Source organism: Hirundo rustica, chromosome 1 (genome assembly GCF_015227805.2).
Source record: "Hirundo rustica isolate bHirRus1 chromosome 1, bHirRus1.pri.v3, whole genome shotgun sequence".
Taxonomy (NCBI): Eukaryota; Metazoa; Chordata; class Aves; order Passeriformes; family Hirundinidae; genus Hirundo; species Hirundo rustica.
The window spans coordinates 11,340,352-11,353,041 of NC_053450.1; the positions used below are offsets into that span (position 1 = coordinate 11,340,352).

The 12,690-nt window shown below is 41.5% G+C and overlaps 1 protein-coding gene across 1 annotated transcript in view; it reads right to left on the reverse strand.

Annotated features, from left to right (window-relative positions):
* The window catches only part of FER1L6 (fer-1 like family member 6), a 66,391-nt gene extending 63,216 nt beyond the window's left edge, over positions 1 to 3,175 (reverse strand). The window contains exon 1 of the mRNA XM_040075882.1: positions 3,141 to 3,175. Coding sequence (XP_039931816.1) covers positions 3,141 to 3,175 — 35 coding nt within the window. The remainder of the gene's footprint in view (positions 1 to 3,140) is intronic.
* Between the last annotated feature and the right edge of the window lie 9,515 nt (positions 3,176 to 12,690).

Sequence of the window (12,690 nt, forward strand, 5' to 3'; positions counted from 1 at the left end):
AGTCCCAGAGATGAACTTCATTGCACTACATTTAATTATCAAGGAGGGCTGAATAAAATAAGTTCTGTGATCTTGGGCATATGGAAAAGAAAAGATCTTAATGAGTGGTTACTGATGTACTTATTTCATGCCTTCTTTTCTCAGGATTACAGAAGTTAAGGGAAGACTTTGCCAATTTATTAATTCAATTTACTCTCTTTCCCAGTGCAGAGTAGGTGAAGTGAAGTGTTTTGCTTCATTCAGTATACTGTCAGACCCTTCATTCTGCTTCAGCAAAGAACCTTCCTTTATCCCCAAATCCATTATTTCTGCTGTGGTTCTTTCAAAGCTTGGAGCTTTTACGAGCTGCCTTAACTTGTTTACACTTATCCTGATTTCCCCCTGGTTCTGCTGTTTTGACAGGTCCAAGGATTTGTAATAGGAAAGCTTCAGCTCTTCAAGAATGTGAATACAGAATCCTGTATGACAAGCTGCAATTTAAAAAACTGATGTGGAACACACACAGGTATCAGTTCTGAATCTGGGGTTTTTCATATCTATGTGATACAGTGACTTCACATGTCTTGCTTCAACTATTAATATCTCACAGATAAGAAAACAAAATTGCAAGTTGACAATACAGTGGTCAGGATTAGTTACACCCTGGCTCTGTGCATTCACAGACAGGCTCTAAAATACGTATTCAGGAGAAATTCTGCTGAATTTGGGGGATAATTCTGTATAAAATTTCTGTTTCTTCCACTGCAACAGTCAAAACCTGTAATCAGCCATTAGAAAGCATAAGAAATTAAATAAAAATATGACAGGGAACATATTATGCCACTAAATTACTGCATTTTGGCTAAAGCTTGCTGTTTTGTCACCTCATCTCAAAAGGAACCTTAAACTCAGCAATGCAGAGAAAGCACTGTGAAGTGTGATCAAAAGAGGATCCTGGCAGATTCAGCCTGACAAAGAGATAATAGCTTGTGTTTTTCAGATGGTGCACTGAGGTAAAAATAATGAAGCCTGCCTGAGAGGTGCTGAACTGGCAACCAAACACTAGAAGATGGTCCTGGAATCATCCCTGGTGGTCCCCGAGTCAGCAGCTGAGTGTGCAGCATCAGATGAAAACATCCACACTCTTGGGTGTTGTCAGGATGGGTGTCAGAGAGAAAGGAGCGAGTGTCAGTTTGCCTCTAAAGCACTGGTGAACCTATACAAGGTCATTACACAGGATAAATCAATTTAACATCTCATATTTTGTGTGCAGCTTTGGCCTCCAAACCTCAAATAAGGCAACAGGGTTAGAAAGGACACAGAAAAAGGGTGGGAAAAGCCAGTTTACAACAGAATGAAACAGCTGTAACTCTTAATTTGGAGAGGAGATGACTAAGTGGGAATAGGATGAAATTTTATAAATTTAAACTGGCAAATAAGGTGAAAGCAGAACTGCTTCTTACTCAGCTTAACACAAAACACTAGAATAAAGATTCACTTGATGAAACAAGACTGAAAATACTAAAAGGACTGGATGGGGATGTATCCATTAAAACTCTTGATAAAAATTTTCTGGATGATAAGGAGAACGGACCACAGAAAGTGCCCAGGCTCATGTGCTCTCCCTGAATATCCCATCCTTTTGCCACTGCTAGAGAAGAGCACAGGGCCAGATGAATATGGGATCTGACCTCACAGGATGTTTCCCCTGTTCTAGTCATTCCCCGATCATAAATACCCAATCTGTGCATGGCTGGGTCACCTGGCATGGATTTGAATCAGGTATGGATTATCATGTTTCTGTATGAATGATCAAAGCACACAGTGCAAGCTTTTACCAAAATTATATCTAATCCAGCACAAAGCCTGATAGTGAAAATACAAATCCTTTCTTGGAGCACACTTGAACAGGAAAGTGAGTTCATTCCCAATTATCACAATCTCATGTGATCACCATGTCTTCGAGAGGCACCTGGGTTTACTGTATTGTTTAAGCACACCTGAAGTGTTCTTTGGAAGTGAGCTAAAAAATAATGAGTGACATGGAAAGATGGATAGAAAAGGAGTGTCTCAGTTTCACTCCCCAGACCACAAAACCACCGTGCTCAATGACATTATCAGGCAACAGGTTTAAAACAAATGAGGGTGTGAACAGATGAGGTGTTCTTCAGTGAGACATATAAATCACACATTGCAAAGAGGGTCATTGAATTAGAGAATTCAAAGAGATTTCAGGCACATTTATGGAGTCTGTGGACAGAGGATCTGATATCCATCCAGCTCATTTCTAAGTGTGTGAAAATGCTGAGGGCCTTGCTCATACTTGTTTCACAAATTATATTTCCAGTTATCCATCTTTGGCCCTTCTTGGGAGGCAGAAACTGGTTTGACACAGTTGCTTCCATATTTTTCAGCATTTTAATTTAAAAAAATTATTTCCCTAGATGCAGAAGTGATAACAGGTATACTGATATGCACTCTGAGCAATCTATAATTTGAACTTTTGAATTGTGCACAGTTCTGCCATAAATGATCTAAAACTCCAAACTCTGAGAAGGCTTCAGGAACAGCAGCACCACAGCATTGTATCTCTGCAAACACTGGCCATTTACCCTGGCACATACAGCCTCAGTTCTTCCAAAACCTGTTCCTTCTGCAAAAACCCAATGATTTTTATTGACACATCTAGCATCCTTATGCATCATGAGTCATGACAGCAAGGAAGCCACATCCTGAACAGATGCAAATTAGTGGTCATGTTCAACTTTTCTCATGTCAATACACAAGAGCTGGGTAACAGATCTACTAAATACCAGCACAGGCAGACAAAATAAATAATGCAGTTGTTACACAAAAAGAGGTCCTTTCTTTTGTTCCTGCACATCTTAGAGTTCTTTACTCCCTCTACAGGGATCTTAACCCCTCACCTGCTGAACTGTGAAGGACTTCCCATGACTTTGGGCAGTTAGAAATTATTAAAGAATAGCACAAGGCATTATAAACTTGATCTTACCTTAAATAATAATCACACCCCTCAGAAGCAGCTAAAACAACCTTCAAAGGACTTATTGATTTTCTTTCCTTTCAAGAAAAGTCTTTAAATATAATTAGCTGAATTTAATTTAAACCTTGGAAGGATTTCCTGAGGGGATTAGACATACCTGTGGGCCTGAGGCACCACGGTTGAAGGCTCCATCCTGCTGTTTTTCTTTCAGTCTCTACCTTTTACATTGTAAACAGACATTCTGAATTTATAGAACCAGTTAGGTTGGAAAAGCCCTCTAAGAGTGTCAAATCCAACCATTAACCTGAGACTTCCAAATCCACCACTAAACCATATCCCTGAGTGCCACATCTGCACATCTTTTAAACACCTCCAGGGATGGTGACTCAGCCACTTTCCTGGGCAGCCTGTTTCATTGCTTGATAACCCTTGCAGTGAAAACCTTTTTTTTAAATATCCAATCTAAAGCCTCCCCTGGCCACATTTGAGGCTGTGTCCCCTTGTTATATTTGCATTCAAGTTTGCTTCTTGCTGGTAGCAAATGTGGGGCCTCGTTAGTCAATCTGGCAAACACTGAACAAGAACAAAGATTTATCTCAGTGCAAACATTAACTCCTCTCACTCTGCAGAGATCTGCAGGAGACAGTAGGTTGTGGAAGCCATGTGCTGCTCATGAGCAACAACTCCAAGCTAAAAGACCATCAGGCTTATCACACCCACCAAGACACCTTGAAAAAGTTCAGATTTCAGACAGTCTTAGCAACCACTCTGGAAAAATAGGCCTAAAGTATTCTTGTATTTGCACTCACTTCATTTTAATAAAGAAATAATTTCTTTTTCCACCCATAGATTTCCTAACTTCTCACTATTGCAGCTCAATGTACAAGGCTCTGTATTGTGATTCCCCCTTCTACTCTTCCAACCTCATCAGTTCAAAGGCTTAACATCTGTTATTCTTAGTTAATGAACCTCATATTAGTCACAGCTCTTGCCTCCAGTCTAGTAAATACAGCTACTTTCTTGACATTTCCTTTTGGACATACTTCAGTCCTTGCTGAGAACGAATTACAGAGGCACAAGACAACTTTTGTTCTGCACTTTTCAAAGGCCATTTTGACATTGTTTTTAACCATGTCTGATGGGAGCTGGCCTTTAAAGAGGACGCTACATTACTGTGAAGTGAACACCTCATTAAGGACACCTTTGGAATTAAACATTTGAACCCCAGCAGGAGGATTCATTACTCCCAAAATACATAATTAAGTTCCCTGCAGTGAAGAAGTACCCGTAGCATGTGAGGTATCAGTAATTTTGCTGGAGTGAAAAATGCAGAGAAATTAAACCACAATAGGCAGCTTAACTCAAGCAACCAGGGTCAAAATTCTTTATCTTTTTGTTTCTTTCAATGGAATTTAGGGAGATAGCTGCCTCTTCAGGTCAGGCTTATTTGCTCTTCTTCTGTTCAGAAAGATTCCAGCCTAGCTGTCCAGAAGCTGCCCTGCCCTTCACCAGCATCCATCACAGTCTTGTTTGACTTGAGTGATTGAGCACAGCTCTGCTCAGAGGAGAAATGGTAATTAAATCAGGTATCTCATATGCTCCTGTATCTTTAAAAAGCATATGCAAAATTTCCTGTTCTCCACTGGAGCAGAAAATTAATGGGTTTTTTTTGGGTTGTTTTGGTTTTTTTTTCATTCATCCTTCTGAATTTTGCAATTTGTGCAGGCTTTTACTAGAGATACTCTTCTTCAATTTCTTTTCTCATTTTTCTTATCTACCTTGTCTTTCCCAGTTTTAGGTAATGATGTTCCTATGTGACAGGCAGTTACTGCTGCTTTACCTATCTACTTCCCTTAAAAAGTTTAATAACTTTCTCATTAAAAAGCATGAGCTACACTAAGGAAGGAATTGGAACATAGATAATAGCACATAACAGCACACCCAGTCCAGGCAGACTGGGCTGACAGCAGAATGGGGTGGTCCCCTGGGACACCCCACACAGCACAGCCATTCCAAAACACTTTTACCAAAGTGAGGTTTTAAAGCACCTTGTTCCTAGATGAAATCCTAAACACCAGGAGCAGTGAATGAGCCCTTTCAGTGGAAGGGTTACTCACAATCTGCTAATTTTTTTTTTTTTTTTTTTTTTTTTTTTTTTTTTTTTTTTTTTTTTTTTTTTTAATTCTTTCTTGCAGGGCTGAATTCAGAAATGATTCACAACCTGCACAGAATGGTTTCACTACTTTGTCCTAGAAATTGCAACCAGATATGCAGAACTGGAAGCTCTGTCATGGAGAGAGTTCTGGGCACCCAAGTACACACCAGTGGATGATCAGTTTTGTTCACCAACATCCTGTCAGGCAACAAACTCTGCTTACCTCTCCAAAGAGCTTCTCTGTCAGGCTGCAAGCAGCTTACACCATCCAGGTCTCAAACACCTTGTTTCCTAACTGGGCAAAGCTTCCCATAAGACCTGAAACAATCCGATAATGTCCCCTTTGCTCAGCTGGACATGATGGCTCTGCATTGCAGACTCAATTAGCATTTGAGTGGCAAAAGCTGAGGTAACCATTCAACAGCTGCCCTGACTTTTCCTTTTCCTTTTCCTTCTCCTTTTCCTTTTCCTTTTCCTTTTCCTTTTCCTTTTCCTTTTCCTTTTCCTTTTCCTTTTCCTTTTCCTTTTCCTTTTCCTTTTCCTTTTCCTTTTCCTTTTCCTTTCCCCCTTCCTTTTCCCCTTCCTTTTCCCCTTCCTCACTTTATTGAAAGAGAAAGTAGAAGGTAAGTTTGTCATGACTGCTTCATTTTCTATAGGAAATGTTTTCAGACTTAAGGAATTTAACAGTTAAGATTTAGTGTGTAAAGAGGTGTAAATCAGCCTTCAGGCCATATGGAATGCCCGCCTTGAGCTGCCAACAGGGCTTTTTTAGGTGGATGTAAACATGTACCCTGCTCCTCAGTCCATGTGCCTCCAGACTGGCAAGGCTGGCAAGAAATTTCACAGCGTTTTGTAACTGAGTGCTGTAACAGCAAGGAAAGGCTGTAAGGGTGGAATCTCCTGTTCTTGCTGCTGTGAAAGACTATGTTCCAGGTGCAACTTCAGCCTATGTTTTCTGAAGTTTGTGTTTCCAGAACTGCTGTGCAACAACTAGGGCAGAAGCAGACTCCATGTGTATCTATACATACTCTGAAATCAAACCATGCTTGCAGAGCAATGGTACAATGGACAGTCTTCTTCCAGGAACTACCTTTTCCATACATTACTACTCACTAGAAAAGCCACGGGTGCCATGTAGAAACTAGACATTATTAACTAAATTAGTGAAACCAGATCATGTGATAACTTCCTATCTGTATGACCGTAGTACTGACAATTCCATTCCTTTCACCTTTTGCTAATGAAACTAAAAACCCTTCAAGGCTTTCTGAGAAACTTTCAGAGATTCTCTGAGACTCTCTGAGATCTCTGTGAACATACCCTGGCCCAAACACAGCGGAGTCCTGGTCTTTACCTGCCTCTGTATCAAAGACAGTGAAACAATCCCGGGGATTGCTGTGGCACACAGTAAGTGCTGGGTGAAGGGCACAGTCACTGTGGGTGGGAGAACAGGTTCCAGGGTGGTGGTAGCCAAAAGTGAATCTTTTTTCAGCAGGTTATTAACAGCATCCTATTAAAATAGGTGGAAAACAAAGGAGCTGTTTCCGGCTGTGGTGTTCATACAGGAAAGCACCAGGAAAGAGCCCCACGGGAATCCTGCCTTCAGCTGCTCATCACATCACAAAACACATCACAAGTCCCTGCCTGAGGGGGAACACTTTCCCAAGATTTACCACTTTTCTCCCCTCCCATAGTAAATCCAACCTCAGCAGTATTTCTTAAAATCATTTTTTCCCACCTCAAAGTTCAGCTTTGCATCTCCCACTCTCCCCCAGCAGGAACAACCCTGCACCAGCCTCAACCCTCCAGCCAGGCACCACAGGACACTAGTCCCTCTGCCTGATGGACTGCTCTGTGCCACAGGAGCAGAAGGACAGAAAGTGCTGGCACGTTCATTTTATGGATCTGAGGCTGAACAGAAACTCCCTTGTATTTACAGAGTGGGTGTTTCTCTGAGCTGCCTGATAAATCAAGGTGGGGGCTGTGCCCAGCACCAAGATATAGGATGCTTAGGAACTTAGGAGTGTCAAGAAATAGAAAGCTTACATAAGGGGAGGTTTTCAGCAGTCAATATGTTAAGTGACTCAGCCCCTCTCCTGCCATAAAAAAATAGTCCAGGCCTGGGCTAAGTCCAGCCTCCAGTGGAGGGCCAGGAATGAGAAGAAAGTCAAGATTCAGAGTCTATTTCCAGCCTCACTCCTGCCGTATCAATAAAGTTGTGTAGCTTTGAGTGGTCTCTTCAGTTAATGGATTTAAAAGATTTACCACGGGAAGAGCATCAAACTTCAGTGCTTTGAAAAGTGCTCTGATCAAAACCATAGCATTTATAGAGATGGGCTGGTGCATCTGAGGACAAAGTTGTTTCTCCCAACAGCCTCGGGCACTTAGTGATCCACATGTTTTGTGTTCAGTGTCTTTAATGGGTGCAGAATATTGTTCTCAATTACCTTTGAGACCCTGAGGGACTTGGTGCCATTTGTTCCACTGACACAGGTGGAAGATTCCCCATCTCTACATTCAAGGAAAGACTGGACAGGTCCCTGAGCAACCAGATCTACTTGAATGTGTCCCTGCCTATGGCAGGGTGTTGGGAGCAGATGACCATTAAAGAGCTCTTTCAACCCAAACTATTCTGTGATTCCAGATGGTACCAAACTGGGCATGTTGCTGCCAAATGCAAGAAGCTATAAACAGTCATGACTTCATTTTGTGGCAAGTCAGAGAACAAGAAGCATAAATCATCTGCTGACAGGGAGTCCTCAAAGCATTGGAGGAACCTCTCTTGGAGAAAGTGATACTTGGTTAGAAAAAGACATTAAATAGCCTGTCCACTCAGCAGATATAAATTGGTGGGGGCTCTCAGTGAGGGGGTTGCCCTATAAACAGGATTTCTCTAATTTTTTAGGGAAGAGTACATGTCAAAAACAATGCAGAAACATCTAATTAATGATCCAGCTGAAAATAAATAAAGAGGTTTGACAGAGCCAGGTATAAAGAGCAGAATTTGGCTTTTGTTAAGTGATGCTGCAAAGCTGACCAAGGGTCAAGAGAAGTGCAGTTATGGGAGTGGCTGTACAGGACCACAGCAAGAGCATTTTTCCAGTGCTTCCTGAAACTTTGGGGAGCAGGTTGCAAAGTGGTCACTCGGGGATGGAGAGTCAGGACCTGACAGCCTCTGCAAGACTTGGCTGGTGTGGGACAATGCTGTTGGATTACCCTCACTGAGTGCATTTCTTCCTGAATATTTAACAGATGAATGGTTTGATGTAAAGGAAAATATTTCAAATTTGAGAAGTATAATGAGTGCTTGTGGAAGCAAAGTATTACATTCAGTGCCCTGCCCAGGGGTACCTCAGTGTTCTGATACCATCCCTAACACAATCTTTTAGCACTTGCCCTACTAAAAACTTTTATTTCAGGGAGATAAAGACATACAAAAGGGCGGAGGGAGCAGTACACAAGGGCCCTGAATTGTAATCCCAACTTTGCTCAAGGCAGGGGAGCAGCTGCTGGCAGGTCTCTGCTTCCCCTTCCGTCTCCCTGCTTGTACAGTAGATGCTGCAGCGTGGCTCGGGCAGCACAAAGTGACTCAGACCCCGCTAAAGCCTTTGGTTCTGCTTCTGCAGTCATAAAAACTACTGTGTCTGCAGAAGTAAGGGAGCATCAGTGACAGACTTAGGGCTGTGCTGGTCTGCAAAAGAAACCTTCTAGCCACCAAGTCACAGAGCAGCCTCACTGCCAGGTCAGCCAGAAGGGCTCTGAAATCTGCCTGTAGTCACTGATGATACCTGACTTAGTGCCTTGTGAGTGTTGAAACAAGTCTGGGGCAGGAACTGCTGCTGACCAAGCCTTGTTCCGTGAAGCCAGGCAGACAAGCACCGTGGCTGAACCATTTCTCAGAGGCCAGGCTGAACCCCTCCCAGGCCAAGCCAGGTCTCAGTATTCAGTATTCAGCCCATGCTTTGCAGCTCAGCTGTGCAATCAACCTCCCCACAAAGGGATTTTTATTTTACAGTACTCACAATATACTTAGTTTTTGACTTTCCAAAGTCTATTAGCAAGATTTGACAGCAAATTATTGTGGAGTTAGAGAAGGAGAGGAATCATAAATCCCATCTGGGTGTACTTGGCCCACAATATTATGTATGCTTTGGATGTGGTTGTGAATACCAAGTCAGAGGTTAGTCTCTAGTCAAGGTATGAGTTAAATCACAGTGGTTTAATTCCTCTCTCTCCCTTGCATTCCTGGTTATAGAAGGCTGCCTGGGCCATGGATATGAAACACACTTATGGCTGCCCTATTTTGTACCACACCCTGTCAGTGCCAACAGCAGCACTGTGAGCTCTCACATGCTCTCATGGGGAAACAAGGCTCTACCTTCTGCCCAATACAGCTATCAGGACTCGTGGCCAAAAAATACAGCCCATCAATATAGCCTCAAGACTGCTGGCTGGGTCATCACCTTCCAGTGATGATATAGAATATACTCTGAATGTCAATTAAGCAGTGATATTTGCAAAGATGCTTCTGTTTTATCAGTAGATTGTTTGCACTGGAACATAACGATTGACTGGTGGGCAGGGAAGTATTAATCCCAAATAAATCCTTTCTGATACAGGAAAAAAACCAGACTGTTTGCTGAGGAAAGTGCTCATCATCTCAGTGTATCCCACACACACTGTAAGATTCTCTACCAAGAAGACATGAAGTTCAAACACTGCTCAGGAAGACAGGCAGGTTGATTTCTGTTACCTTGGTTTTTTTGAGTTTTTTAAAGCTTTCTGATTGTTTATAAAATGGAGTCAGACTTTTTAGCTACTGTACAATATTAGGAGCAGTTTTCACTTTTTCTCACACATGTAACATAAACAAATCCTTTGTTTTTCATTCTCTGTCCTTTGTTTGCATATTTCTAACCTGAAAACAATTGTAACTGACAGTTGATCTGGCCATTCGGCTGAGGGGTGAAAACTCCAGAAGCCAATCTTCAGCCAGACCCACAAATGTATAAAAAGTAAGAAATAAACAGGCAGAGGGTTCTCCGCTTTAGTTCTCGGCCTTAGCTCTCTTGGAGGAACAACTCTGCCCTGCGAAATTTCTCGTCTACGTGTGATTGCTTTGCGTATCCCAGTCACAGATTTCCATGAACAAAAAGCTGTGAGCACAAAGCAGCTCAGAAGTCACTATGCCTGGCACAGAGCTGCTTTTTTATTCCAGCCTCAGAAAGGTTGTAGCTCACTTTACCAAGTACAGACATCCAGTAGCAGGGGTCCTGGTGGAAATACGTGGAGGATGAGAAACATACATTGTTGTCCCAAAGTTTTACCAAAAGCTACTGACAATTCTTGAGCACATAATACAGTTCTCTATTTACAAATGCCTATGTATGAGATTAAATTTATGATTTTTGCATTTCCCATGGACTGACAACATTTTTCACTTCCTATGTCCCTGTGATCCCACACTGCCAAGATCTCTTTTCTTTTTAGATCTATTTTTCCATTATAAATTTGTTCTTATTGTCCCTACTTCTGTTGCAGTCCAAATAAGTGAGGAGACCATCACTGAGCAATGTAAAAGATGTTCCTAGATGAAGAGGCAAGCAGCTTTTTATTCTGACATTTCTTGAAACAGGATGAATATCTCACTTATCTTAAAGTGCAAAGGACTCATTTCTTGCTAGTAAAATGCTTACCAGTCACATATTCCAGAATAACTTCCTGTTCTGCAAAACTTTAAAATTCATCTTCAGTATGATTTAAGAGGATTATCTTCATAACAGACATATCTTTTGAAAACCAGAAGAGCGGGTGTTGCCTTCACCATTTCTTTAGACATCAGGTTTAAAGGAAGCATTTTATGGAATAGCTGCTGCAGTAATTGTGTTCTGGTCCAGTCAGCAATCATTGAAAGGTGACTTGATTTTCACTATAGATAGTTTGTACCCTGCCAGGCCAAATAAACTCCTTTATTCTCCAGTCCTGAAGCAGTCAAGAGAGAAAAGTAATAACACCTTGAACAATTAGTTATAGAGTATGAGAATAATTGCCTGGGCTAAATCCCAGGGAATCTCCAGAGGCTGTGAGTGGGACACAGGGCTGCTACCACTCAGCACCAAGTGACCCTCTGAAAGTGCCACACTGCATGTGCGTTCTGGGTGATCCTGGCAGGCAGCTAAACACCACACAGCCATTCACTTACTCACCTCAGTGGAGTGGAGGAGAGAATAGGGAAAAAAGGAAAAACTTTTTCATTGAGATAAAGAAGTTTAATGGGACAAAAATTAAGGGGAATTATTATTATTATTATTACTATTATTATTATTATTATTATTATGCACAATGCAGTTTGCTCACCACCCACAGACTGATGCCCATCCAGTCCCTGAGCAGCAGGTCACCACCCACAGTCAATTCCCCCAGTTAATTGTTCAGCATGATGCCATATGGTATGGAGTATCCCTTGTATCACCTGGGGTCAGCTGTCCCAGTTGTGTCGACTCACAGTTATTTGTGCACCTCCAGACTTAAGCTGAAAAGTCCTTGACAGAGTGTAAATACTTTTCAAGAACAACTAAAACATCATCATGTTACCAACATTATTCTCAACCCTAAATCCTAATCTTGCAGCACTGTACCAGCTACTAACTGTAACCCAGCTAAAACTAGGAATATGTGCTTCACACTTATGCTGCAAAATGCCTTTAAACTGGACTAGAAATCGATCTCCTCTGGTGCTAGAGCACCAGATTCCATTTTGCTACCAGAAAATCCAAACTTGTAAAAGAAAGCATGTGACCCATCCAGATTTTCCACAAAATTACCCTTTAATTCAAAGATAGTTTTGTCTTTCAAAGGAGAGGGTCTGAAAGTTCTGGACAAATATCTTCTCTCTCACCTTTTACCACAGCCATCAATATAACGTTGTTTATCAATATTGTTCCTTTGTTTTACTGTTGCTAGGGGGAAGCTGCTCAAATAAAGGCTGTATAAAATGTCTAGAGCACTACTAATGCCTACAGCAAACATCTTTATGTCTCAATATTTGTGTCTCATCAATGTCCTTGAGAGCATCCTCCCTTGACAGGGTGGAACTCAAAGGAGTTTGCTGTTTGTGGGTATGATTCACATTTCGTCAAAAATAAACACATTTGGTTGAAACAAGTTCTTTTGGTTATTGCAGTATTTCTCAAGATGTTTGGAGGCAGCCAAGTAACTGCAATTGCCACAAGCTTTGTTAGTGTCAGAGATAGAAATGCCTAGTCAAAACTACCTGTCTGTGCAGTCTGGCAAGGAGCCTCTCTACATAAAAATTTGTCCTCTTGTGAGGAATTAGGTCTGCATCAAATTTCATTCATCTTTTACATGACTATTTAATAAAGAAGAAAAGCAAACAAACCTGAAAGAAGATACAGATTATTATATGAAGAAAGATTGCTGGAGGAATTACTAATATGCCCCTTTGTATATAAACATACAGAAGAATTATTAGTCTTCTATTCACAGAATCACAGAATACTAGATTGGTAAGGGTTGAAAGGAAGCTTTGAAA